We start from the raw sequence: 26,752 nt of genomic DNA on the forward strand, positions 1-26,752 counted from the left end.
GGTTGTTGACTCAGGCGACACACTTCACTGTATGTTTTGATGTACATGTGATAAATGAAGAAATCGAAATCTAAATTTAATGTTGCAGTTCCCAAGGCCCCCAAAAAGGCCACTAGTCTCTGACAGCAACTCACAGACAATCTGTCTGCTTCTAGTCCACAGAAGCTGGAGACTATCCACAGATCACAGGTTGCCCGCAGGTCCACCATGAGTGTAACCTAAGAAGCTTTATAAGATCAAAAGACGTAGGAGTAGAATTGGGCCATTTGACTCATTGTGTCTGCTCTGCCATTTAATCATGGCTGATACTTTTTCTTCCCCTCCTCAATCTCACTCCCCGACCTTTTCCCCGTAACCTTTGAGAACGTCCAACGAAGAACATGTCAATCACAGCCTTTAATATCCCCAACGGCCTGACCTCCACAGCTGTATGTGGCAATATATTCCACAAATTCACCACCCTCTGGTTAAAGAAATTTCTCCTCATCTCTATTTTAAATGGACTCCCCTCTATCCTGAGGCTGTGCCCTCTTGTCCTAGACTCCCCCACCATGGGAAACATCCTTTTCCACACCTACTCTGTCTAGGCCTTTCAACATTCGAAAGGTTTCAATGAGATCCCCCTTCATCCTTCTAAATTCCAGTGAGTACTGACCCAGAGCTATCAAACGTTTCTCATATGATAATTCTTTCATTCCTGGAATCATCCTTGTGAACCTCCTCTGGACCCTCTCCAAGGCTAGCGCATCTCTTCTTAGATAAGGAGCCAAAAAGTGGTCACAATACTCAAGGTGAGGCCTCACCGGTGCCTAATAAAGCCTCAGCATCACATCCCTGCTCTTGTACTCTAGACCTCTTGAAATGAATGCTAACATGGCATTTGCCTTCCTCACCACCGACTCAACCTGCAAGTTAACCTTAAGTGTGTTCTGCACAAGGACTCTCAAGTCCCTTTGCATCTCAGATTTTTGGATTTTCTCCCCATTTTGAAAATAGTCTGCACATTTATTTCTACTACCAAAGTGCATGACCATGCATTTTCCAACACTGGGTGTATTTATGGTACCTTGGCTTCTCTACCTAGAACTATGACTGGTTTGATTAGAGTGACCAAGCGATTGAGGAACTAATTAACCCCAAATCTTTAGGTGTTCCTGGTTTGGAAGTCCAGGAGAAACAAACAGGATTGGAGAGATCCAGCTTCTGCCCAGGATCTAAAGGGCAGTTGGAGAGAGATGGGGAGATAATGAGAAAATAGGACTTCAGCAACTGATTGATTGTCATAACATGTACAAATTCTACAGTGTAAAAGATGTTCTTCATGCTAACACCCAAGCCCTCACCCCACTGAAACCCAGGAATGGGGGGTGAACTCATTAGGGGCAATAGCATAGTTGCTGTCCACAGGTTGAAACACGTTAAAGGCTTTCTCACTGTAACTCTATGTTTGACATAAGTGTCCTTGGCTCCATCTCATTGCAGCAATCCTGACCTTGAGGTCAAAGTTGGCACATCCCAGGTCAAGAATAGCCTCAGGTACATATTGGATCTCTGATGAAGTCCTAAACCTCACCAATGAAAAGCTCCAGACACAAGTTGTCCACATCAGGGAAAGGGAGAATATTCCAGGAGACCTCAGAGATGTCATAATTGTGACTATTTTAAGGAAAATCGACAAGTTGGATTGTGGAAGCCATGGGGGGTGTTCGCTCCCTGCTGTTCTCCCTCCTGCCTGACCCCAGTGGCTGAGAGCTGCTTCTTCAACCTCAGTGTGGATTCTGTCCATCCAGATTCACAGTGAAAATGACCTTCACCAAGCAATAATCCCAAGAAAAATACCGGGAGCAGGGTTGGCCATTTTCAACATCACCCCAAGCATCTGACTCCAAAAATACCCTCTAAATTCTGCTGCCCACTAAAATTTGTCCCTATTTTTGTTTGTTCTTGGACAAATGTGAACCATGATAATAGCTAACAGGTCTACCACAGAGCTATTCTCTGTGAAGACTGATGCTTGTGTTACTACCTAAACATTCTCTGTAGCAACAATACTCCTTAACTCCAACAACATCTCATGGGAATAGAGCTAATCTTCAGAAATATTAGTAAACTGTTCAACCTAAACACAAGAACCAAGGCCACTTGAACCTCAGTAATTGTCTACCTGCCATGTCAGGTATCTCATGCTGCATTAGTGGGAAAAATCTCTGTCACGAAGTACGCTGGAAACGTTGGAACCCAATTGTGGAAAACAGATAGGCTCCTATGTAGTGATGGTGACCAAAGTTTATTCTTAAGAATTCCAACAGAATATTGGTGTCTCAGCCAGGCGACACTGTGAGAAGTAACATTCTCAAAACTAGGACCCCGCGATTAGTGTTAATGAGGGGTCCGCTTAAATAATACAAGTAACCTGGAATCCCTGCGCCTGTCAAAATAAACTTAACAAGTTGAAACAGAAAGCACCACAACACTGCATTACAAACAACACTCGAGAAAAAACGCAAGGGACTCTAAATGATTTTGACTGTTATTGAACAACAATTAACCAATTCAGGTGCTCTCAAAACCTTAGAACATAATGCTCTCTGGCGCCCTGCACAGGGCTGAAGAGTTCACTGCAGTCTGAGTTTCCCATCATTAGCATCTCAGAATCTTTAAAATGGGAGTGGAAGGAAACCATCATGATATTGAAGAACTGTTTAAGGAGAAGAAGATACTCAGTCCATAAAGATGTGGTAACATATATCTCTGTACCACTCCCTCAATTGCACTGAACCCATTGTTAAAATCTTGAACAGACTTCTCATGCACTGATGAACACTTGATCTCCTAATCCTCTCGTACTTTATTTGTCTCCCTGCACTTCACGTTCTCTGTAACTGCAACACTATATTCTGCTTTCTGTTTTTACTGTCTTGATGTACTTCTGATCTGTTTGGAGGCCATATAGACAAAATCTTTTCACTGGATCTTCGTACATTTGATAAAAATAAATCAATACCAATAGTAATACCAAGGGTCCAACCCAGATTATGTGCTTGGACCTCTGAAGACAGTGGTGAGCCCACAGTTTACTGATTCAGAATTGACAGTGTTCTCACTGGGTCCATTCATCGTACATGTCTTGACAGTGAATATGGGCTAAACAACAAAAGGGAGCCATTCCTGATTCCATTTTTAAACTGATGTCCACACATTTGTACTTCATAACCAAGCCATCTGGCAGTACAAAACTGAGCAAAAATTAGGACTGCATAATGGTGGTTACTGGTTGAACAGCCAGTGCCCTTTGTCACTGGTGCAGGCCATGAGTTCAAATCCCCCCACAGCCACTGGGGAATTGAAGCTCAAAGTTATTAAATTAACCTGGACTGGGAAATGCAAAGGTGATCCTGGAACTATGTTAACAAAACTGGCCACCTGTTCACCAACCCAGTTCAGGGAAAGAAACTGTTGGCTTCACCCGGCCAGTTCTCTACGTGACCCAACAGACTGACCAAAATGTTGTAACACACACAAACTGCTGGAGGAACTCATCAGGCCAGGCAGCATCTATGGAAAATAGTAAACAGTCGATGTTTTGGGCCGAGACCCTTCAGCAGGACTGGAGAAAAAAAGATGAGGAGTCAGAGTTAGAAGGTGGGTGGGGGGGAGAGGGAGAGGAAGAAACACAAGGTGATAGGTCAAACCAAGAGGGGGGTGGGGTGAAGTAAAGAGATGGGAAGTTGATTGGTGAAAAAGATACAGGAATGGAGAAGGGGGAATCTGATAGGAGAGGACAGACTGTTGATAGTTGACCAAAACTTTGATAGTTGATTTAGGGGCAAGTAGAGACAGAGTCCCACTTGGTGGCACAATAATATCAGCGCTGGACTCCGGAGCGAAGGTTCTCGAGTTCGAATCCAAGTCGGGTTGAGTGTCAAGCTAGCAACTCAGCCTTGTAAAACAAGAGTAGCTTGCTACGGAAACACCGTCATGACGGTGCCCCGATAACGCCACTGCTGAGTTAAGGGCTAATGAAAAAGAGAGAGTAGAGACAGAGACAATAAATGCCAGTATTGCCAGTGAATAAACCTTAAAAATGCAAGGTTTTGGATGCAAATTTATTGGACGGTGAATTTCTGGATAATCAATCATTTATTATCCAATTTCTGATCATGACTATGACCATGATCTCTTCCTGTGCTTTCTTAGTTTAATTGAAATTCCAGACTAAATCTACACTCCATGTTATAATCCCTCAATCAAACGGGATTAAGGAATTAACACTGACCACAGTGCACGCCACCAGATTGATCCCTGAGGTGGGAGGATTATATAAGGGAAGGTTAAGCAGATTGGGACAATGCTCTCCAAACTGTAGAAGGTGATTTCAATGCAACAGTCTGATCCAGAATCAGCTGAATCAGAACTAGGTTTATCATCACTGATATATGTTGTGATATCTGTTGTCCGTGGCTGCAGTACAGTGCGTGCCATAGAAGTCTACTATGAGTTACAATATTTAAAAAAAAGCACAAATTAATTAATTAAAATAAACCAACAAATACATAAATAAATAATGAACAAAACTCTGATGGGTGTTATAGGGTAGACAGGGAGTTATTTTATGCCCTGTCTGGGGCTATATAGAACCAGGGTTACAAATTCTAAATAGAACTTCGACATTGAGGTTAGAGATGAGCAGGATTTTTTTTCAGGAAGGGTAGTGTTCATCTTTGGACTCCTCGACACCAAGGAGCTGTGGAGGTATGGTTAGTCAGTTTATCCAGGACAGAAATTGATAAAGTTCTGGATATTTTGAGAATCATGGGATTGGGGTTAGTGAAGGAAAATGGTATTTGTCTGTGTGGTCAGCCATGATACTAGAGTGTGGTGGAGCAGTCACAAGGGGCTGGGTGGGTTTGCCAGTGTGTGTGAGATATGCCACGCTGATTGACAGAAACAATTGATTCACTTTTTCAGATGTGAGTGTGCAGCGTTTTTTGCTCATCCCACATCACGCTTGAGAAAGTGGGACTGAGTTGCCTTCTTAGACCTTTTCAGGGCTTACGAGGGGTGATTGATAAGTTCATGGCCTAAGGTAGAAGGAGTCAATTTTAGAAAACCTAGCACATTCATTTTTCAACATAGTCCCCTCCTACATGTACACACTTAGTCCAGCGGTCGTGGAGCATACGGATCTTGGACCTCCAGAAAGTGTCCACAGCAGGGGTGATTGATAAGTTTGTGGCCTATGGTAGAAGGAGATGAGTTATACAGCTCTCGTTACATACACATGCAGTTCAACTCTGAGTGATTATGCAGAAAGTTTGAAGTTAATAACTCATCTTCTACCTTAGGCCATGAGCTTATCAATCACCCCTGATGAGTTATTAACTTCAAACTTTCTGCATAATCACTCAAAGAGTTGAGCTGCATGTGCATGTAACGCTACCTTCTCTATGGCTTCAACACAAAAAAGATCAATGATCCTTTCATTGTCTAAAGACTCGATTACTCATAGTGTCTCAGCGGTTTTCCCAAATTTTGCTATCCACAAGCTCAGGCATGAGCATCCAATTTGTCCCTTACTCTGCACCAAATCCTGCCCACCCATTACCCACTCTGGTACCGACCGTCACTGCAGTGGTGAATACACAAGGGGTACTGGAATGTTGCCTGGCATTCTGAGAAAATAATGGCTAGGCTGGGATTGCTTTCTTGGGAATAAAGTGTGACCTCACCAGATCCTTTATCTGTGCAATGAGATGTCATTACTCCCATACTCAAATTATCTTGCAGTAAAGACTTTCTTAATTTCTGGTGGTATGATGATTCGTGCAACAAAATACCCAAGTCATTCTGAAACTAAATTGTTTCAAACTCCCAGTATTTAAGAGAAATAAAAGGAAAAGATTTTATGGCAGGTGAAGAGAAGCTTCTGCCTCTTCTTCCGACCTTGGCCAGCACTGGATGGTGGACATCATTGCCTAAAATGGTGATGGAGGCAGAAAGAGTCAGAACATTACATATGACCTGGATGAGCACTTGATTAGTTGGTCTGATGTAATCTAAAAAGCTACAGATTAAAAACTGGTTGTTAGCTATTATCACCTTGTGATGAATTTTCTTTGTAAATTGACTGATACTGTATGCTGGCTTTTCACGAGATGCCAGGGTGACAGTTTTGATTTGGCCTGACATCTGGAGTTTATTGTCCTGAATCTTTTGAACATCTCATGCAGCAAAATCCCATGTTACACTGCCAAATACTATCATATCAACTATCCTGCACTCTCCACACTGATCCATACTTTTGCTTAAAACAGCCAATACAAATGGTCTTGGCAGAGAATTCAGATCTTCACAGCAGTGTCCGAAATGTGCTTTACATCTTTGATGCAAAGTTCTGCAAAATAACCAGGAAAAGCAACTTTGCCAATATAAACCATTTTCCTGCAGATGTGATTTTCTTATGTTTCAGTCTGTTGCTCATGAGTAAAATTGCTTCACCTAGGACAATAATTTCAAAGCCAACATTCTGGAATTCAAGTGTAAATGTCAGCTGGAACAATATCACTGAAAGAAAATGGCCAGTTACATCCAAAATCTGTAAAGAACTGCGCATGCATTGTGGAGCTCAGAAAGAACATGTCCCCTCTCTTTTGCAGAGGAAACCAATGAAGAGTATGTGTGAAGCGTGGGATGGTCAAAGGGGCAAAGATCCAAATATCTGATGTAAATTAAGAAAAAAGACTGTGGACAGTGAAGAGGCATCTAATGATGAGATTCCCTTAATCCTGAACATGGAAATCTGAGGCTGGCTGATATCTTGTGTAAGGAAACAAGGTCAGAGTGCAACTCACTTGTAACTAAGGCCTCATTACCAACTCCTGTGTCAGTAGCTTTCCTGCAAGTGTTCGGCAATACTTGCAAGCAAGCAAACATCAGATGCCATTAGGTGAATCATCCATTTTGAGGCCAATTTCCCATTGGATTGAGTTCCATCTAGAAATAGCCACTAGCCCAGGTGAAACCACTTACTTATAAGATTTCCTTATGCTCCTTGTGTGTAAATGGATGCAGTTCCTAAGGTGGGAGAGAGGAAATGGTCTGTGCCTGGAATGTACCTCTGAATTGACTTCAGGCCTGTCTGCGTAAGGTGGTGATTGGAATAGAAGTGGTCCATTCATTCCCAGCAAACATTTGCGAAAGGCACAACTAACCACCTACCGATCTGGGCCCCATTCCTAGGGTTGCCAGTGTTGTTTGCAAGTAGATCTGGAGGTTTAATCACTTGACACCTTCCATCCTTCAGTTCTACCTGATGCATCCATTATATTTGCATAGTTTATAACTAAGAATAGAGGGCAAAAAAAAGTACTGTCTTAACACCTCTGGGACTTTCTCTGAGCTTGCTTACGGCAGTGCTTCAGACATTAATCCTTAATTCCCAGAATCTCCAAGTGTTTCCCAAAGGGCTGAGAAGCAGTAAGTGAAATCAAGGTCTGGTTAAAGTCAGGTATCGAAGGGGGTTAAAGCACAGGAAAATGTTAACATTGAAAAAAAATAAAGGTACTATATCTATGTAAATACTCTCAGTATTTGCAATGAGGTAAATGGAATAATGGCACAAGTAGAAGTGAAAAGATATGATCTCCTTGTCATTACTCAAACATGACTGCAGGGTGACCAAAATTGGGATCTAAATATTCTAGGATATTCAATATTTAGAATATACCGGGCAACTTGAAAGTTTGAATCCCCCTACAGAAGCCAATTTGATGACAGCGTGGTAACCCATGTGTTGAACATAATCCTATTAGACTGCATGTTCCAGAGTTTTGTCTTTGGGGGGGGGAATAGATGATGGCAATATGTGTAATTTGAAAGGATACTTGGAGATGATGGTGTCCTCAAGTCACTGAGATATACCTGTATCTCTTTTTAATGATGAAGGTTTCCCGTGAGGGAACTGTTAACATGCTAACCCGCTGTTACGCTTCCAGTTGACACTCCTACTGAAACCACAAGCCGAGGAAGAGGAGGGGTGGCTAAGTGATAGAGGCACCGATCAGGTGGATCATTGTGCTTTGTAAATGTTGAGTTGCTTGAGAGTCATCACAGGTTCACCATCCAGGCAGGTGATTAATATACGCTTGGTGGTCACTTTATTAGGTACGCCTCTACACCTGCTCATTAATGCAAATATCTAATCAGCCAATCAGCCTTCTTCATCCAAGGGAAAGGGCGTCAGATGTGGTGCACGGAGGCGGTGTGCGGTCTAACAGATGGTGCAAATGATTCCCTTGGGTGTTTTCCTTGTGATCGCAAGACCCCATTGGACATCGGTAATGTTAGAATAACGTAGAAGTCCAGTTCATCGGTTCATTGGTGAGACCGATGGCGGGGCAGCTGCGTGGCCTCGGTGGTTGCACGGACCAGGGCCTCGTGCCGTGGCATCGCCTGTTGCAGCTACCTAGGGGAGGAGCTGCTGGAGGTGGTGTGAGAGAGAGAGCAGAAGTGCAGCGGGCTTGCTGGCTTGGCAGCATAACCCTCCCATTGGGGCTGCTCTCCAGTTTTTGCTGAGTGGAAGACAATTTGGATTGCGTTCATCTGTGGCATGCTGGCACGTGATGAGGAACTGCTGCATTCTTGTTCTTGCAGAAACATGGCTTCAGGACAACATCCCATGCATTATCAATTTTTAGACCATGCCACTCTGGGAATTGGGCTATATTATTTGTGCACAACAAAAAAAAATGGTTTTCTTCCTGATATAGATATTTTGCAGTTATAGTTGTCTGCAATCTATTTACTGCATTCAAACATTTCATGATGCGCTGTTCGATCATAAGATTTGGACGAAGCATTAGAAGAATTTGGACAATACCAGTTACACAGGAGTGATGTCAAGAGCGTAAACAGAGACTGTTAAAGGATAGAGGCTTGATATACTTCATGTGATGGACTGTTGTACTGAATAATTCACAAAGTAGATAGCATTTGTTACATATTGAGTTTCTAATTCAGACTAGAAGGTTCTAAGCTGCTAGCATCAATAATTGAGCCAATTATTTTACATTATTGATTACTGATCTAGTCCCACTAAGCAAGATGGCTTCATCATCCAAGTTGAAGAAGTCCCCATGCCATGCATCCTCAGGTATAACTAGAGAGATACCTCAGTGATAAGCCTCTGTGCTGACTTGGCTAATCTTAGCTGAGAACATAAGAACACAAGAAAGAAAAGCAGGAGTGAGCCACTTGAGATGTTATCTGTAGATGCATCAACCTTTCATGTGTTGCTGGCTTGAACACCAGCAACAATATCACTTTCCTCATCCTCATCTCCCCATGGCTGTGTTTCCTGACTCTGTGTCTCACCCCAGCATTTGATGATATTGTTCACCCTCAGGAACTTTTGCTTTCATTCCACATTCAGAGCACGTTACTGCTGCATTTAAACAGAGAAAGAACCACCCACCACGAACTTAAGCACCAAATAGCAGCTCCTAGTCCAGATGACCTTGCAAAACCCTCCACTGAAGCTTTCTGGGACACGTATCAAAACCAGGAGAGCTGTCTCACCAACTAGTAAAACAGCAGGCTAACGTAGTTCTCACAGATAATTGTCTACTATGTGCCACAATCCACCATTTACAACTTCTGGGTGTGCCCTGTCTCACCAACAATACATCGGTACATTGATAGGAGGGAGAAGTCCTGGAATATTCAAGTTGAATTCCAGACCCCGTAAAGTCTCATTAGATCAGATCAAAAGGAATCTACTCATGTTCATCAACTCTCACACTCCCCCAGCTGAGGAATTAGTACTCTTCCATGTTGAACAATGCATGGAAGAAGCACAGAAAATAGTGAAGATACAGGATGTACTTTGGGTGGGGACTTTGATGTCTATCACTTCCTGTGGTTTGGTAGACCAACACTGTGCTTAATTCTGGTTGCCTCACTACAGGAAGGACATGGAAACCATAGAAAGGGTACAGAGGAGATTTACAAGGAATTTGCCTGGATTGGGGAGCATGCCTTATGAGAATAGGTTGAGTGAACTCGGCCTTTTCTCCTTGGAGCGACGGAGGATGAGAGGTGATCTGATAGAGATGTACAAGATAATGAGATGCATTGATCGTGTGGATAGTCAGAGGCTTCTCCCCAGGGCTGAAATGGCTAGCATGAGAGGGCATAGTTTTAAGGTGCTTGGAAGTAGGTACAGAGGAGATGTCAGGGGTAAGTTTTTTACGCAGAGAGTGGTGGTGAGTGCGCAGAATGGGCTGCCAGCAGTGGGGGTGGAAGCGGATACGATAGGGTCTTTTAAGAGACTCCTGAATGGCTACATGGAGCTTAGAAAAATAGAGGGCTATGGGTAAACCCTAGGTAGTTCTAAGGTAAAGGCATGTTAGGCACAGCTTTGTGGGCTGAAGGGCCTGTATTGTGCTGTAGGTTTTCTATGTTTCTAACACTAACTGAGCTGGCTGAGTCAACCTATGAACTTACTTTGAATGACTCTTCATCTCATGTTCTCGATATTTATTGCTTATTTGTTTATTATTATTTTCTCTTTTGTATTTGCACAGTTTGTCGTCTTTTGCATATTGATTGTGTAACACTCACCCAACAGGCTGGTATATGTCTAGGGGAAAAGGAGATCCAGCCACACACCAACCCCACCTCCCGTACACGCAGGTGCTGTGAGAATCGAGTCTATGCCTCGCGCCTGCCCACAGTATCAAACCCACAACAAATACCGTTATGAAATACACTTTAAAGAGTTTACTAAAATTAAAAGAGTATTAGGCAATACAATATATATGCAAGGAAAAAACAAAAGGCGCCAACTTATCAAAGTTCAGTCAGTTTAGTGCACATCGTTGGAGCTCAACCATCGAACCATCCGACCTCTCGTCACTTTCCTCCGACCTCCACGTCTTCGCACCTAGGACCCCCCGGTAGTCTTCCGAGCAGTGCAGCGCATGTCCACCTTCCTCGGCGTCTTCCTCCCGACTCCCCACCAAAAGCCCGCGAAAACCCCTTCCCCACGTGCCCAGCCTCACAAGACAAAATAACATTCCCCATTGGTTAACAAATGAATACAATTACCATATCAGCAAGTATAAAGCAAACAACTGCGAGAGAAACACTTATCGGACAAAGAAGCATTCCTACTCTTAACAAACCAAAAAAACCCATTTTGAGTAACATACACAGGACATTGTACAATTGTTTGTCTGTCCTTTTGGTGCGGTCTTTCATGGATTCTATTGTCTTCCTTGGGTTTACTGTGCATGCATGCAAGAAAATGAATCTCAGAGTTGTATATGGTGACGTATATGTGCTTTGATAATAAATTTACTTTGAACTTTGAATCTGAAAGAAAAGAACTCCAAGATAGGAACTGTCAAAAAATAAGGGATAACTTTTAAACACAAGAGATTCTACAGATGCTGGAAGTCCAGAGGAACAGACACAATTTATTTGATCTCATCCTCATGAACCTACTTGTGGCAGATATATTTGTTCATCACTTCAAAGGCAGAAATTACCTTTTAGTGACAGAGTGATGCCTTTATGCTGAGGACACCCTCGATCGAAGTGTGTTGGGCTACAATTTTTTTATATAATTCAAATTTTTATCACTATTTATTCTTATTTTACAAAGCAGCACAGCATATTTACACAACCATCCCATGATAAGAAAACAAATAAGACTTAGAAACAGAAAAAAGTTCTAATTTAAGTTTAAATTAACATAAAACCAAAATTGATCCTACGTGTCTTGCACTTTTCCCTCACTGTTAATTCTTCCCAACATGTGTTCATATGATGAAATCTTAACCATTTCCTCAGTCCATTCCCTCACAGTGGGACATCTGGGTTTTTTCCAGTTTTGCAATATAATTCTTGCAGCTGTGATGAGACCCACCTTCAAAATAGTAAATTTGTCATTGTTTACATTAGGTATCATTGTCCTATCACCCAGGAGACAAAGCCATGGGCACAAGGGCAGTGTAGGACCCGACCAATTCCCCAACAAATCAAGAACTTTACACCAAAATGGACGGACCATAGAACACTCCCAAATCATGTGAAAATATGTGCCCACCTCACTTTTACATTTCCAGTATAACTTATTATCAACGATCCCCATTTTGTAGAGTCTAGTTGGTAGGCTACAATTTTCAGAATGGGAATCAGATTTCAGACATAGGTCATGAAATTTGTTGTTTTCTGGCAGCAGTAGAGTGCAAGACATTAAATTCACTATAAGTTACAACAAATAAAGAAATGAAGAGTGTGAAGGTGGAATAGCAAGGTTGTGTTTATGGGTTCATGTACCGTTCGGAAATTTGATTGCAGTGGGGAAGAAGCTGTTCCTAAAACATTGATTGTGAGTCTTCAGGCTCCTGAACCTTCTCCCTGTTGATAGTAATGAGAAGAGGTCATGTCCTGGATGGCGAGGATCCAAGTGATGAATGCTGCCTTCTGGAAGCATCGTGCTTTGATGATGCCTTTGATGGTGGGGAGGGTTGTGCCCATGCTGGAGCTTCCTTCGATCCTGTGCAGTGGGCCCTCCATGCCAGACGGTGACACAACCAGTCAGAATGCTCTCCACGGCACATCTGTAGAATGCTGAATGCGATAGACCAGAACAGATCTGATAGCTGGAAGCGGGGAGTTCATGGCGTGCTGTAGATCGCCAACAGCAGAAATGTACACCATCACAACCTATAATCTTGTTGCCCCAATGTATTCCTCTCTGCACCATTACTGCCGAGCCCTGGAATTTACCCTGCCTCAATGAGGAGTGCAGAAGGACAATCTTGGAGCAGCAACAGGCTTACCTAAACTGATGAGGTGCCAGCCTAGCGAAGTTACAACTCAAGCAAGTAAATTACATGCAATTTATTAGATGCCAATGTTGTAACTGTAGTAGTATGCTAAACTGCAAAAGTGCAAACTAAAATTCTATTGCATTTCTTTGCTCCCTGTAAATGACTGTAAGAAAATAAATCTCAAGGTAATATTGTAGCGGGAAGGGTTAACCCTATCTGCTGGTTGAAAGCCTCTGCTGCTGTATTAGTTATGAATAGACCTGTTTGAAGAGCGTTGCAGCCCTTCCATTGGCTGCTTTTGGCGCTGTGGTATTGGCTTCCAGCATCAAAGTTCCACTATCAATATAAATATAAATATCGTGCACATGGGGCTCTTGCTTCGGGGGCTCGTCACAGACTGGGTCACAACCAATGCTGTGGAAGGATTGGAAACGTGCTGCAGATAGAGAGCCCATGTGTGCACTTAGTTAAGTATCTGTGTAACTTCAGTGTTTAAGTCTTTGTCTTTGTTTTGTTAATAAAGAGTTAAAATACGGGTGTCTTCTGTCCCATTTACCGAATTCGTGAATCTGCTTCCCTGCAACAAGTATAGGGTAAAATACACAGTACGTACTTTGATAATGAATTTAGTTTGAACTTTGAACTTTCAACGGATCAGTTACAACATACTCCGGTAATGGCTCAGGTATTTCAATAACACCAGTACTCTCATGGGAAGCTAATACCCAACGATAGCTTGTGTACATGTTCAGTGATGTTACTACTATGATCACTGAGTGAAGTTGCTAGTGACAGCAGGAGTGTTCATCAGTAACTGCCTGGACTAATACTCACATCATGATCCCAATCCTAGACTGAGCATATTGGTATTGAAGTTACTACTCTAAACAGAGGTTGAGTACTGTAATACCTCAGCCACACATCCAGTACTCTAATAATCATGTTATTGTCCCATAACTTTACTGGGTAGAAAAAGCACACAGGGTGTAAAATAGTCACCACACCAACTTTCCTCTTAGCTGTTTGGTGAGTTGGGTTAAATTACCCTTGAAATACCAAAGAGAAAAATATTCCTTGCTGAGCAACGTAGTTGACAAAACATTCATAGGTAATTAACATAGGGTTTATTTTCATTAGGAATTCATTTATGTCTGATCCTGATCCTGAGAGTCATGTGAAACATGTCAAATACTGTCCTTCATCTTTTAGGACCACAATCATTGTTTAAATTTACTCACTTGATTCTACATCATCTTGTCTTAAATAAGACAAGATCAGATCTCCTTCTCAATTTCCCCTTTTGGCTTATGAATGTAGGATTCTTTCTCCTGTTCTCTCAACAAGAATGAAAAGATTGAATTTTTAAAGCACCTTATCATTTCATGAAGAGAGTAAGAAATAATTAATGACGTTAGTGCTGGTGAGCATGATGCTCAGCCTCAGCCATTGAACTCTCTTCCAAAATAAAAAAACTTATTTACTTTCAGTTTCCTTTCAGTAGTTTACTTTCAATCACCCTGCAGTTACATGATACAATGATAAAAGGTCATTAGCTGATCATTGCAATCAATCTTTATCAATTAATCTGCATTAATAGTGTGACTAGATCTGTAGAAGATTCTGGTCATAGAGTCATATAGCACACTAATGGACCCTTTGGCCCAACTGGTCCATGCCGAACAAAATTTCCATCCAAGCTAGTCCCATTTGCCCATATTTAGCCTGTATCCCTCAAACCTTTCCTACCCACGTACATGTCCAAGTACCTTTTATTTATGTTCCTGCCTCAATCACTTGCTCTGGCAGTTCTTCTACATATGGGCCATCCTTTTGACATTGTGAGCATGCTACGTTCTCTGGTATGCGTGGCAACACTTGCAGGCTGCCCCCCCCACTCATCCTAAGTTGTATTGGTTGCTAATGTAAACAATGCATTTCACTGTATGTTTCAATGTGTATGTGATAAATAAAACCGAATCTGAAATCTGTAATCTCAGGTTTCTATTAAATATCTCCCTTCTCACCTTGAAACGATGTCATCTAGTCCTTGATGTCCCAAACCTGGGAAGAAAAAAGACTGCATTCACCCTATCTGTGTTACTCACAATTTCATACACCTCTAAAATATCACCCCTCATTCTCCAACACTCCAACAGGGAAAGTCCAGTCCTGCTCAACCCAACTCAAAATTGTGGGTCTAAGTTCACAATTTCCTTTAAAATATTATTCAGGCATTTCAGTTCAAAAGTATGCTTTCTACAAGTTTAGAAGTAGCACTGTAACATGGTGTTTAAGTTCCTGAACTAAAAATCCTGGGCTGTGTTCCAGAGACATGAGCTCAAATCCCAGCACAAAGATTAAAATTCAGTTTATTAAATTAGTTCTCAAAAGAATTCAGTAAGATTAATGGTGACCATGAAACTATCGTCTCCCTAATTAGATGAACTACCTCCTCGTTATCAGAATATGCTATGGACCTATACCATTATGCAAGGTGTCCGCAGAACCCACATTGGGAATCCCTGCTCCAGAACTATAGTGATATGCTTAGCTCTTATCTTCCCACATCATTACTGCAATGTGAGTGGGCCTTGTTGGTGAGTACAGTATGGGACATCTTTAATTATCCTTCTGAAGGTAGGTGTGAGGGAACTGCTATAATCCAAAATGGCTCAACAAGCCAATCAAGTTCAAGGGCAATTCAAAAGTTCAAAGTAAATTTTATTATCAAAAGTACATGTATGCCATCATATACAACCCTAAGATGAATTTTCTTGTGGACATATTCAGCAAATCTATTGAATAGTAACTATAACAGGATCAATGAAAGATCAACCAGAATGCAGAAGACAATAAACTGTGCAAATGTAAATATAAATAAATAGCAATAAATAATGAGAACATGAGGTAACAAAATAAGGAGCCCTTAAAGTGATATCATTGGTTGTGGGAACATCTCTAAGGATGGGCAAGTGGGTGTAGTTATCCCCATTGTTTAAGATCTGATGGTTTTTGAGGGACTGTGACAGTGTATTCTGGAGTTATGGTATATAGCAAATATTGCAGATTGCAGATTGAATTTAAAATGCAGCTCAGAACAATGGTCTTCCTGGAGCTGCAAACTGGGTTGGTTGCAAACCAATAAACACCCATTCACCTGAGATGTCTGCATATGCATGAATGCAACTCAGAGTCAAAGGAGTTTAACACTCATTTTGGATGTGTTGCTGTGAAGACTGAGGTGTTTGAAATTCTGTGCAACCCAAAAGAAGCATTATGAGTTCATTGTAACTATAGAAATTGATCTGCTGTTACCTTTGTTCTTTAAACTATAAAATGTGATGTAATATTGGATCAGGAGGCCTCTTCTTCCAAGAGTGTCTCCAGTATGATTCCTGCTTGTTTTAGACAATAGACAATAGACAATAGGTGCAGAAATAGACCATTCGGCCCTTCGAGCCTGCACCACCATTCTGAGATCATGGCTGATCATCTACTATCAATACCCAGTTCCTGCCTTGTCCCCATATCCCTTGATCCCTCTATCCATAAGATACCTATCTAGCTCCTTCTTGAAAGCATCCAGAGAATTGGCCTCCACTGCCTTCTGAGGCAGTGCATTCCACACCCCCACAACTCTCTGGGAGAAGAAGTTTTTCCTTAACTCTGTCCTAAATGACCTACCCCTTAATGCCCTCTGGTACTGGACTCTCCCAGCATCTGGAACATATTTCCTGCCTCTATCTTGTCCAATCCCTTAATAATCTTATATGTTACAATCAGATCCCCTCTCAGTCTCCTTAATTCCAGCGTGTACAAGCCCAGTCTCTCTAACCTCTCTGCGTAAGACAGACCGGACATCCCAGGAATTAACCTTGTGAATCTTGTGCACTTCCTCTACAGCCAGGATGTCCTTCCTTAACCCTGGAGACCAAAACTGTACACAATACTCCAGGTGTGGTCTCACCAGGGCCCTGTACAAATGCAAGAGGATTTCCTTGCTCTTGTACTCAATTCCCTTTGTAATAAAGGCCAACATTCCATTAGCCTTCTTCACTGCCTGCTGCACTTGCTCATTCACCTTCAGTGACTGATGAACAAGGACTCCGAGATCTCTTTGTATTTCTCCCCTACCTAACTCTACACCGTTCAGATAATAATCTGCCTTCCTGTTCTTACTCCCAAAGTGGATAACCTCACACTTATTCACATTAAACGTTTTGCTGAATAAAGACTTCTATATCCACCAGCTTCAGTGTCTCTCTGGTGACTTTGTTCACAGTCACAACAATTAGAGTTGGGGAATAATCACTAACCTTCCCAGCAACACTCACAACTTATGAATGACTAAATAAAGAACTACAGCATGACTAGACACCACACAGTAATTTACCTCCCTTTGTTTGGGCTAGAAAATGCAACTAGCATTAAAAAGTCAATTGTTATATTTAAAGTGGTTTAAGTAAAGAGCATTGAGGGATAGAGAGCAAAAGTAAACAAGTTTCAATAGAGATCTGTAATGATCTGTTTGAGTGTTGGGGCTATTTCAGGAACCTAAGTGGCTTACCATTTCTGGTTTTCAATGTAACAGCATCAATACCTGCTAAGAAATGGTACTTGAGGCTTATCGAGCAAGAGGTCAAGTCCTTAGATTTCATGGAACTTTTCAGACTTAGAGTAAGGTTTAATATCAAAGGCATATGTTGTGAAACTTGTTAACTTTGTGGCAGCAGTACAATGCAATATATGATAATATCGGGAAAAACTGTATTATGGTAAGTATATTTATACTAAATAGTTAAATGAAATATGTAGTACGAAAAATAGAAATTAAAAAGTAGTGAGGTAGTGTTCATGGGTTCAACATCCATTCAGAAATTAGATGGCAGAGGGGAAGAAGCTGTTCTTGCATCACTGAGTGTGTGTTTTAAGGCCTCTGTACCTCCTTCCTGATGGTAACAATGAGAAGAGAGCATGACCTGGGTGATGGGGGACCTCAGTGATGGATGCCGCCTTTTTGAGGCACCGCTCCTTGAAGATGTCCTCAATACTACGAAGGCTAGTGCCCAAGATAGAGCTGACTAATTTTACAACTCTCTGCAACTTACTTTGATCTTGTGCAGTAGTGCCTCATACCAGACAGTGATGTAGCCTGTCAGAATGCTCTCTACGGTACACCTGTAGAAATTTTCAAGTGTTTTTGGTGACATATCAAACTCCTAATGAAATATAGCAGCTGTCTTGCCTTCTTTATAGCTGCATCGATATGTTGAGTCCAGGTTAGGTGCTCAGAGATATTGAAACCCATGAACTTGAAATTGCTCACCCTCTCCACCTATGATCCCTCTGTGAGGATTGGTGTGTGTTCCCTCGTCTTACCCTTTCTGAAGTCCACAATCAGCTCTTTGACTTTGAGTGCAAGGTTGTTGCTGTGACACCACACAGCTAGCTGGAGTCTCTCACTTCTGAATGCCCTCTCATCTCCATCTGAGATTTTACCAACAATGGTTGAATCATCAGCAAATTTATAGATAGCATTTGAGCTGTGGCTAATACACAGTCATGGATGTAGAGAGAGTAGAGCACTAGGCTAAGCACTCATCCCTGAGGTGTGCCAGTGTTGATTGTCAGCGAGGTGGAGATGCTGTTTCCAATTTGCACAGACTGTGGTCTTCCGGTTAAGAAGTCAAGGATCCAGTTGCAGAGGGAGGTGCAGAGGACCAGGTTTTGGAGCTTTTTGATCAAGACTGTAGGAATGATGGTGTTAAAAGCTGAGCAGTCGTCAACAATGCTTTAATAAATTTATTTTCCCTTAGTTCATTGTGGTTGAACTCTAGGATTATAAGCTACCTTTTAGCCAATTGGCAGAACATGTTTTGGGAAGGAAAATTTGAGGTTAGAAGGAGATGATAGACAACTGTAAGGAAGATTTGACTCTGCCGCCCAGTTAACAGAAGTTCTAACAAACATCTTCAACATCTCTCTGGAACAGTCCACTGTCCCCAAGAGGGTGACATTAACCTGCCTTAATGATTACTGTTCAGTGGCACTGACCTTAATAATAGTAGTGCTTTGAGAAGCTGGTTATGGACTGCATTAAATCCCATCTTCCTGCTAAATTGAACCCTTTCCTGCTTGCTTATCACTCAAATCGGTCCATTGATGATGCCATAGCTTCTGCACTCCACTCCGTCCTGCCCCACTTGGAATATGGTGCCTCATATGCCAGGGTGCTCATTATTGACTTCAGTTCAGCACTTAATACAACCATCCCTCAGAAGCTGGAGAGTGAACTGTCGTCATTGGGTCTCAGCACATCTCTCTGTTAACTGGATCTTGGACTTCTTGACACAAGGACCACAGTCAGTGCACGTTGGTGGCAACATTTCTAGCTCCATCACACTGAGCACCAGTGCTCCCCAGGGCTGCAGGCTCTTCCTGCTGCACTGCTAGATCCAGGTCAAACCAAGTGATCACGATTGCTGATTGACCCAGCTGTGGTTGGTCTAATCCGCAATGATGACAAGAGGCATTAGAGCGCTGGTAGACTGGTGCAAGCACAACAACCTGAGTCTCAACGTGGAGAAGACCAAAGAGATGACTGTGTACTTTCTGAAGGTGCAGGCAGCCCACTTCTCAATGTATATAAATGGCTCCTCCATGGAGAGAATTAGGAGCACCAAGTTTCTTGGAGTGCACATGACCGACGATCTTTCCAGGTCTCTCAACACCACCTCTTTAGTCAAGAAAGTTCAGCAGTGTCTCCACTGCCTGAGGAGATTGAGGCAAGTGAAGCTCCCTCACCCCAACCCCATTCTAGCCAATTTTTACAGGAGCACCACTGAGATTGTCCTGACAAGCTGCATCAAGGTTTGGTACAGGAATTCCAAAGCGTCTGACCACGAGATCCTACAAAGGATTGTGAGGATTGCTGAGAGGATCACTGGGGTCTCCTCCACCCATCAGAGACATTTATCAGGACCGCTGCATACGCTGTGCCCTTAGCATTGTCAATGATCCCTCCCATCCATCCAACAATCTCTCTGACCCTACCACCAGGCAGGAGGTACCGTAGCATTAGCACAAAAACTGTTATGATGGGAAACAGCTTCTTCCCCCAGGCTGCAAGTCAACTGAACTCTCTGCCACCCACCCTGGTCTCATCAAGAATGAAGTGCCAGTGGTGTTATACTGTTTACTTTTTAACTTGTGTCATAAATGCACCTTATTAATTGTTAACTTATTTGTGGTAATATTACTTACGTGTTTTGTGTGAGTTACATGTACTGCGTTATGCACCTTGGTCCGGAGGAATAGGGTTTTGTTTGGTGGTATACAAATGCATGGATGGTTGGTGATAAGCTTGAACTTGAACTTGAAAGGTTAGTCTGAGGTTGTGGAAGGAGATGCCTTGATGAGATATGCAGCTTCTTTTGTTTCAGGCATTCCCATGATCATAAATGACAAAAAGAAGAGAAAAGCTGAGTCTTACTTAAATACCGTGTGACTATTATTTCTACTTGTCTGAGAATCTTTTACTACAAAAAGAATTATTGAAAGTTTATATATATCTATCTCAAGTAAGTATAAAAGCAAATGTAATGTTGTCCTTTATTGCAAGGAGTGCAAGAGTAGGGAAGTCTTGCTACAAATTTATTGGACTTCTGTGAGATCACACCTGAAATACTAGCACTTAAGGAAGAATTAATTTGCCTTAGAATTGACCCAGTCAAAAGGCATTTGATCAGTTCTTGGGATTAAGGAGTTATCATATGAATAGGATTGGATAAAATGAGATAGTACTGTCTGAAGTTTAGACATTAGAGAGGCAATATCATTGAAACGTGAGGGCATTTGACCAAGCAGATGCTGTGTCAATATTTCTCCAGGTGGGGGAGTGTGAAGTTCAGGGTGTAAGGTGTGGCCCCATTTAACACTGAGATGAGAAATATTTTCTTCTCTCGGAGAGTAGTGAATCTTGGGGAAAAAAATCTACTTCAGGGAGCTGTGGATGCCAAAATAGACAGACCTTTGGGCAAATCAAGGATTATAGAGACTAGATGGGAAAATTGAATTGAGGCCAAAAAATCACAATTCATGGTCTTCAGCTCAGGAGGTTGTACGTCCAGCGCTTACTTCTTAAACACTTTCAGCCAGAAGCAAGAGTTCCTGAGCAGACTCTTGTTGTAGTGAAGAGACTGTAGGAAAGAGAAACATTGCTGGACTTTATTGCTCTGAGTGTTGGAGACTGAAAGGTCATCTTACAGAGGATATAAAATCATGATGCACACAGGGAGGACAAATGCACTCAGTCTTTTTCCCAGGGCTGGGGAATCAAGAAGTAGAGGGCATAGATTGAAGACAAGAGGGGAAAGATTTAATAGGAACTTGAGGGACAACAATTTTGTACAAAGGATAGAATGCATGTGGAATGAGCTGCCAGAAGAAGTGGTTGAGACAGCTACACTAACAACTTGTAAAAGACATGGACACATGTGAATAAATTTCAATGTTCAAAGCTCAAAGTAAATTTATGTCACCATATACCAACATATGATTCATTTCCTTGCAGGCAAAAAGAATACAACAGAATATTACAAAAAGCTAAACATAAGCAAGCACAGACTACAAAACAGCCAATGTGCTAGAGAAGACAAACTGTGTAAATAAAGTAATACTGAGAACACGTAGCAAGTGTGTGGAACACACTGCCCGGGTTGATGGTAGAGGCAGATACATTAGGAACATTTAGGAGACTCCTAGATGTTAGAAAAATGGAGGGCTATGTAGCAGGGAATGGTTGGATTGATCTTTAAGTAGTGTTACGTAACCCCGTAACCAGGTAACTTACCAGCAAAGATAGCGGGATCAGCTGAGTCGGATGCTACTATTTTCAAACGTTTTATTCAAAAAGGGGCACAAGCGTATGGTTAATACAAAACATTCAGATCATATACATCGTCAAAACTCAATCTAAAACACCGGTGTAATAATAATCAATCAGAAATAAGCTCTATAGTTGTCTAGGGGTAATACTGAGTCCAATTGAAATATAAAGAGTCACTCAGAAGTTTGCAGACTTTTCCCTTTTGGGAACCGCTGGGGTTTTCACGTTGTAGAGAGAGAGAGATGGTTTAGAAAGGATAAACACTTGCCCGTTGTCTTTGCAGAGCAAATCCTTGGAATCAGGGGAGCCGGCTTCCCCGTTGTTGGTTAAAAGCAGTCTTCCGTTGGTTCTAGCCACAGATTCAAAACTTGGAATCTAACGCACGTGGCTTCCTTCAAAATGGCTTCCCGCTCCCACGGGAATCGGTATCGTGCTTCCTTGGTGTCTCCTGGGTGCGTCTGAGGGTTTTCCCCCCCTCAGACCCTCCTTTATACTTCTTCACGGGATCGCAGGTGTCAATCAGGTTGCAGGTAATGCGATCTCTCTCTCAACCAGCCCACTTTGCCCGAGGGCTTTTCACGTGGTCTCCATGAGACAATAGTCAATGTCGCCTTTATTCTGCTTCTCGGGAGAACGTGGTCTTCCGCACGTCTCTCTCTCTCTCTCCCATTTTCCTGTGTCTATTCAGCACGTCTCTTTCTCTCTTGGGTCAGTTGACCCCCCCTCGACTAGGGCTCTTGCGATTCTCACAAAGGAGGGGGCCGAGGGCATAACACCTCCCCCCATAGCAGGTTTTTAACCAGCGGTTAAAAACAGGTTGGTACAGGACTTTTTTTTTTAATCTACATACTACACAAGCTTTTCTCTTCACAGAGTACTACCGTTATACATTCAAGTCAGTATCTAAACAGGTAACAAGTACAGTGCCCCTTTCTTTAATACCTTAACCTCAAGTGCCATACTAAAGTCTGGTAGCATCAAACTTTAGCTTAATAACCACCTTATTTATTTGCTTTCTTCAGCAACATAACTAAGGAGGTGTGATCTTAGCTTACGTGTGTACTACAAAAGTTCATGCAAAATACTACCGTATATTCCGGACTACAGAGCGCACCTGATTAAAAGCCGCTGGCTCTAATTTTAGAAAGAAAATCAATTTTTTACTTGTACAGGCCGCACCGGATTTTAGGCCGCACCGGATTTTAGGCCGCACCGGATTTTCGGCCGCACCGGATTTTCGGCCGCAGGTGTCCCACGTTGTAATATGAGATATTTACACAGACAGATATTACACGTGAGGATTTTTTAACTTTTAATTAAATCCATATGGTAACATAAACAAATACATATTGCAAATGCTTTTTTTCGAACCGTGCCTGTAACGCGGCTACTTTTAAATATACGTTGCGTATACTTTTTTACTGAACAACATTCCAATATCTCCTAACGACTGGTAAAAAATATATATACTGCAGCCTACCAGGAAAAGTTATTGATTGCCTTTAACTTAAAAGCAGCGTTCGCTCAGATCCAATGCCGCTCGCGTAATGTGCTCCCCCCCGCCTTCCCGTTTATCGCAAACTGGCATTTTTCCTACAAGACGCGGCGAAACCGGGTGTGATGTCATAGCATCCCGCGATGTAGTACAGAAAACAAATATAGTTAAAACACTTCTAACTTTAACTAGAAAATGAATTACTAAGCGAAAATATTATAAACTAAATAACTGCCATAAAGGCAGCACAATGCTTTTCTTCGAGTGTTTTCCATGTTGATGAGGGTGAGTACAAATGACTGATTTACAATAATTTAATTGTGAAAGTGCGCTTGATTTATCGTACAATTTCATTGGACCTCTGTGAACTACTCATCAATTTTATTGGTCTACTGTTACGAGGCAAAATGTTTTTGGCGGCATGAAAAAAATCATGTATTAGCCGCACCATATTAAAGGCCGCAGAGTTCAAAGCTGTTCAAAATGTGGGAAAAAAGTAGCGGCTTATAATCCGACATCTACGGTAATTTTTATGTTACTTTCAAACTTAACAGTCAAGCTTCCATGGGTGTTGTCTTTATTATTCACATACTTTGTCAAAATCCCTTAAAACCGGCTTCTGCTATTTAAAAATGGCGTCCCCATTAACCCTCGCCTCTTTTCCGGTTAATTCCCTCGTGGTGATCTTGGGCACCCTGGCGAAATAGGCTTTCGCCCGCTCCTTTCATAGGAGTTATTTTATCAACGTGTTCCAAACTTAGACCATCTTCCGAATTTCCACCCAATTCTTTAATTTTATGCAATTTGTTATTTTTCTCTTCAGGACCCGTCATGCTATTAGTTTCCAATTTAAGATCTGCAAGCGATCCCGCTTTGTTCAGACAGCATGTCAAGTGCTGCCTGTTCACACCACAGCCTTGCATAACAATAGCGTGTGGGGCCCCTTTACCTTCCAACTCAACCTGTAATTGATTCACAGGCTTTGTGGTACCAAGCCATTGTCTCTGTAGCCTGGTTGCTGCTTTGATATCAGTCCAGCCTTTAAATTTTCTTCAGTCAATTTGGGAACTACACATTTCCCTTTTCCTTCAATAATAATATTCACCTCACCAACTTGTAACCCACCTTCGAGCACAAACATCTGGGAACTCTCACTTCCCAAGGTTAACCCTTTTTATTCCGAACCAAGTCTATCTGATCCAAAAGGACGGCCGTCTCGTCCAGCTGAGTCAAATACCTCCACTTTTCCCTGAGCTCCGTGACTAGGTTCAGCACCGCGTGCATCCCCATCTTGGACACTCTCAAACGGGACAATGGCCTCTTCCAGGCTTTCAACACCCGTACCTTTTTCAAATTCTAACGTCCCCCGATCCTTCCAGCTACTCTCTAGGCAGCCCCCCGTTGGGGAAGGCGCAACCCTGCAAGCTGAAACAACCTCCTCGGCCATTTCAGCTGACTTCTCCACAGCAAGGATACCCTTCCTCTCTAAGACTGCCCTCATTTCACTCTCAGGACCATTGAGAACACCTTTAGAACTCTCAACTTCTCCAAACAATTCTGCCAAACCGGACAGATCAACCACATCCAACTCTGGACGTTTTAACAGCTTTATCCGTTTCTCATCTTTATTTCCTACCTCTAGGACCTTTCTCTTCACTAAGGGGGGGGGGCTATCTCCTCGCCCTTACCCCCTTTCACTTTACTACTTTCTGCTTTACCACCCTCGGAACCCTCATGGTATAGGGTCGGTAAAAATGTCTTGGCCAATTCACTACTGGCCCGATTTAAACTGCTCTGGTTCTCAGCTGCTTTTCTCGACAGGCTGCGAGTGACCGCACATGCGCGATAGCTTTGGGACTCTAGGGGCGGGGAGACCGTACTCGCCGGTCGGTGGGTCGGCATCCTGGCTGCCCAAATCCTACCTCTGGCTAAATCGTCCCCCTCCCCTCTCTCTCCCCCTTGAGCTCTTCGCTTGTCCAGCTCCAATTCATGGCTCCTTTGTTTCTCTTTCTCTTCTGCTTCTGCTTTTACTTCTAGCTGCTTTAGCTGGAGCTCATGACCCCATTTCATCTCTAATTCCCTTAGTCTGAACACATGCTCTCTTTCCGCAGCCTTTCCAGCTCGTTCCGCAGCCTTTTCAGCTGCTTATAGCTGCTTTACTTTAAGCTCATGGTCCAACCTTGCTTTCTCCAACTCTGCCTGATCTGTCCCACTCGCTAATCTCTTTTCGGGAATATTTTCCAAATTCTCAGCTGCAAACACCTTCTTCCCAACGTAATGCTGTTGTATGACCCTTCGCACTTCCTGCTTTTTCATTGCTGGCTTCACCGCTGTGAGGTCTAACGCCTGCGCCAAATTTACCAAGTCTGATTTTGTAGCCTTCCCTAGCGCCTCTACCGTCGGGTTTCTCATAAATTCATCCACGTCCATCTTTGCTGGTTTCCCGTCTGGCTACCTGCGTCACCAGATTTAAGTTTGGACTTACAGCCCGATTCACTGACCCTCCCGTTTGGTTTCAAATTCGGGACGAGAACCCCACTTGTTATGTAACCCCGTAACCAGGTAACTTACCAGCAAAGATAGCGGGATCAGCTGAGTCGGATGCTACTATTTTCAAACGTTTTATTCATAAAGGGGCACAAGCGTATGGTTAATACAAAACATTCAGATCATATACATCGTCAAAACTCAATCTAAAACACCGGTGTAATAATAATCAATCAGAAATAAGCTCTATAGTTGTCTAGGGGTAATACTGAGTCCAATTGAAATATAAAGAGTCACTCAGAAGTTTGCAGACTTTTCCCTTTTGGGAACCGCTGGGGTTTTCACGTTGTAGAGAGAGAGAGATGGTTTAGAAAGGATAAACACTTGCCCGTTGTCTTTGCAGAGCAAATCCTTGGAATCAGGGGAGCCGGCTTCCCCGTTGTTGGTTAAAAGCAGTCTTCCGTTGGTTCTAGCCACAGATTCAAAACTTGGAATCTAACGCACGTGGCTTCCTTCAAAATGGCTTCCCGCTCCCACGGGAGTCGGTATCGTGCTTCCTTGGTGTCTCCTTGGTGCGTCTGAGGGTTCCCCCCCTCAGACCCTCCTTTATACTTCTTCATGGGATCGCAGGTGTCAATCAGGTTGCAGGTAATGCGATCTCTCTCTCAACCAGCCCACTTTGCCCGAGGGCTTTTCTCGTGGTCTCCATGAGACAATAGTCAATGTCGCCTTTATTCTGCTTCTTGGGAGAACGTGGTCTTCCGCACGTCTCTCTCTCTCTCTCCCATTTTCCTGTGTCTATTCAGCACGTCTCTTTCTCTCTTGGGTCAGTTGACCCTCCCTCGACTAGGGCTCTTGCGATTCTCACAAAGGAGGGGGCCGAGGGCATAACAGTAGGATAACATGTTGGCACAACATCATGGGCTGAAGGGCCTGTACTATGCTGCACTGATGTATGTTTTATGTTCTGAAAGCTGTAAAGAGTCCTTGAACATGAGTCCGTAGGCTATAGAATCAGTTCAGAGTTGTGGTGAATGAAGTTAT

At 42.6% G+C, this 26,752-nt stretch overlaps 1 protein-coding gene across 1 annotated transcript in view; it reads left to right on the plus strand.

Moving 5' to 3' along the window:
* The window catches only part of LOC140716667 (V-set and immunoglobulin domain-containing protein 10-like 2), a 109,990-nt gene that overhangs the window by 12,375 nt on the left and 70,863 nt on the right, over positions 1-26,752 (plus strand). Inside the window, exon 3 of the mRNA XM_073029487.1 lies at positions 23,549-23,623. Within this exon, the coding sequence (XP_072885588.1) occupies positions 23,549-23,623 (75 nt within the window). The remainder of the gene's footprint in view (positions 1-23,548; positions 23,624-26,752) is intronic.

This window comes from Hemitrygon akajei, chromosome 26, assembly GCF_048418815.1.
Source record: "Hemitrygon akajei chromosome 26, sHemAka1.3, whole genome shotgun sequence".
Classification (NCBI taxonomy): domain Eukaryota; kingdom Metazoa; phylum Chordata; class Chondrichthyes; order Myliobatiformes; family Dasyatidae; genus Hemitrygon; species Hemitrygon akajei.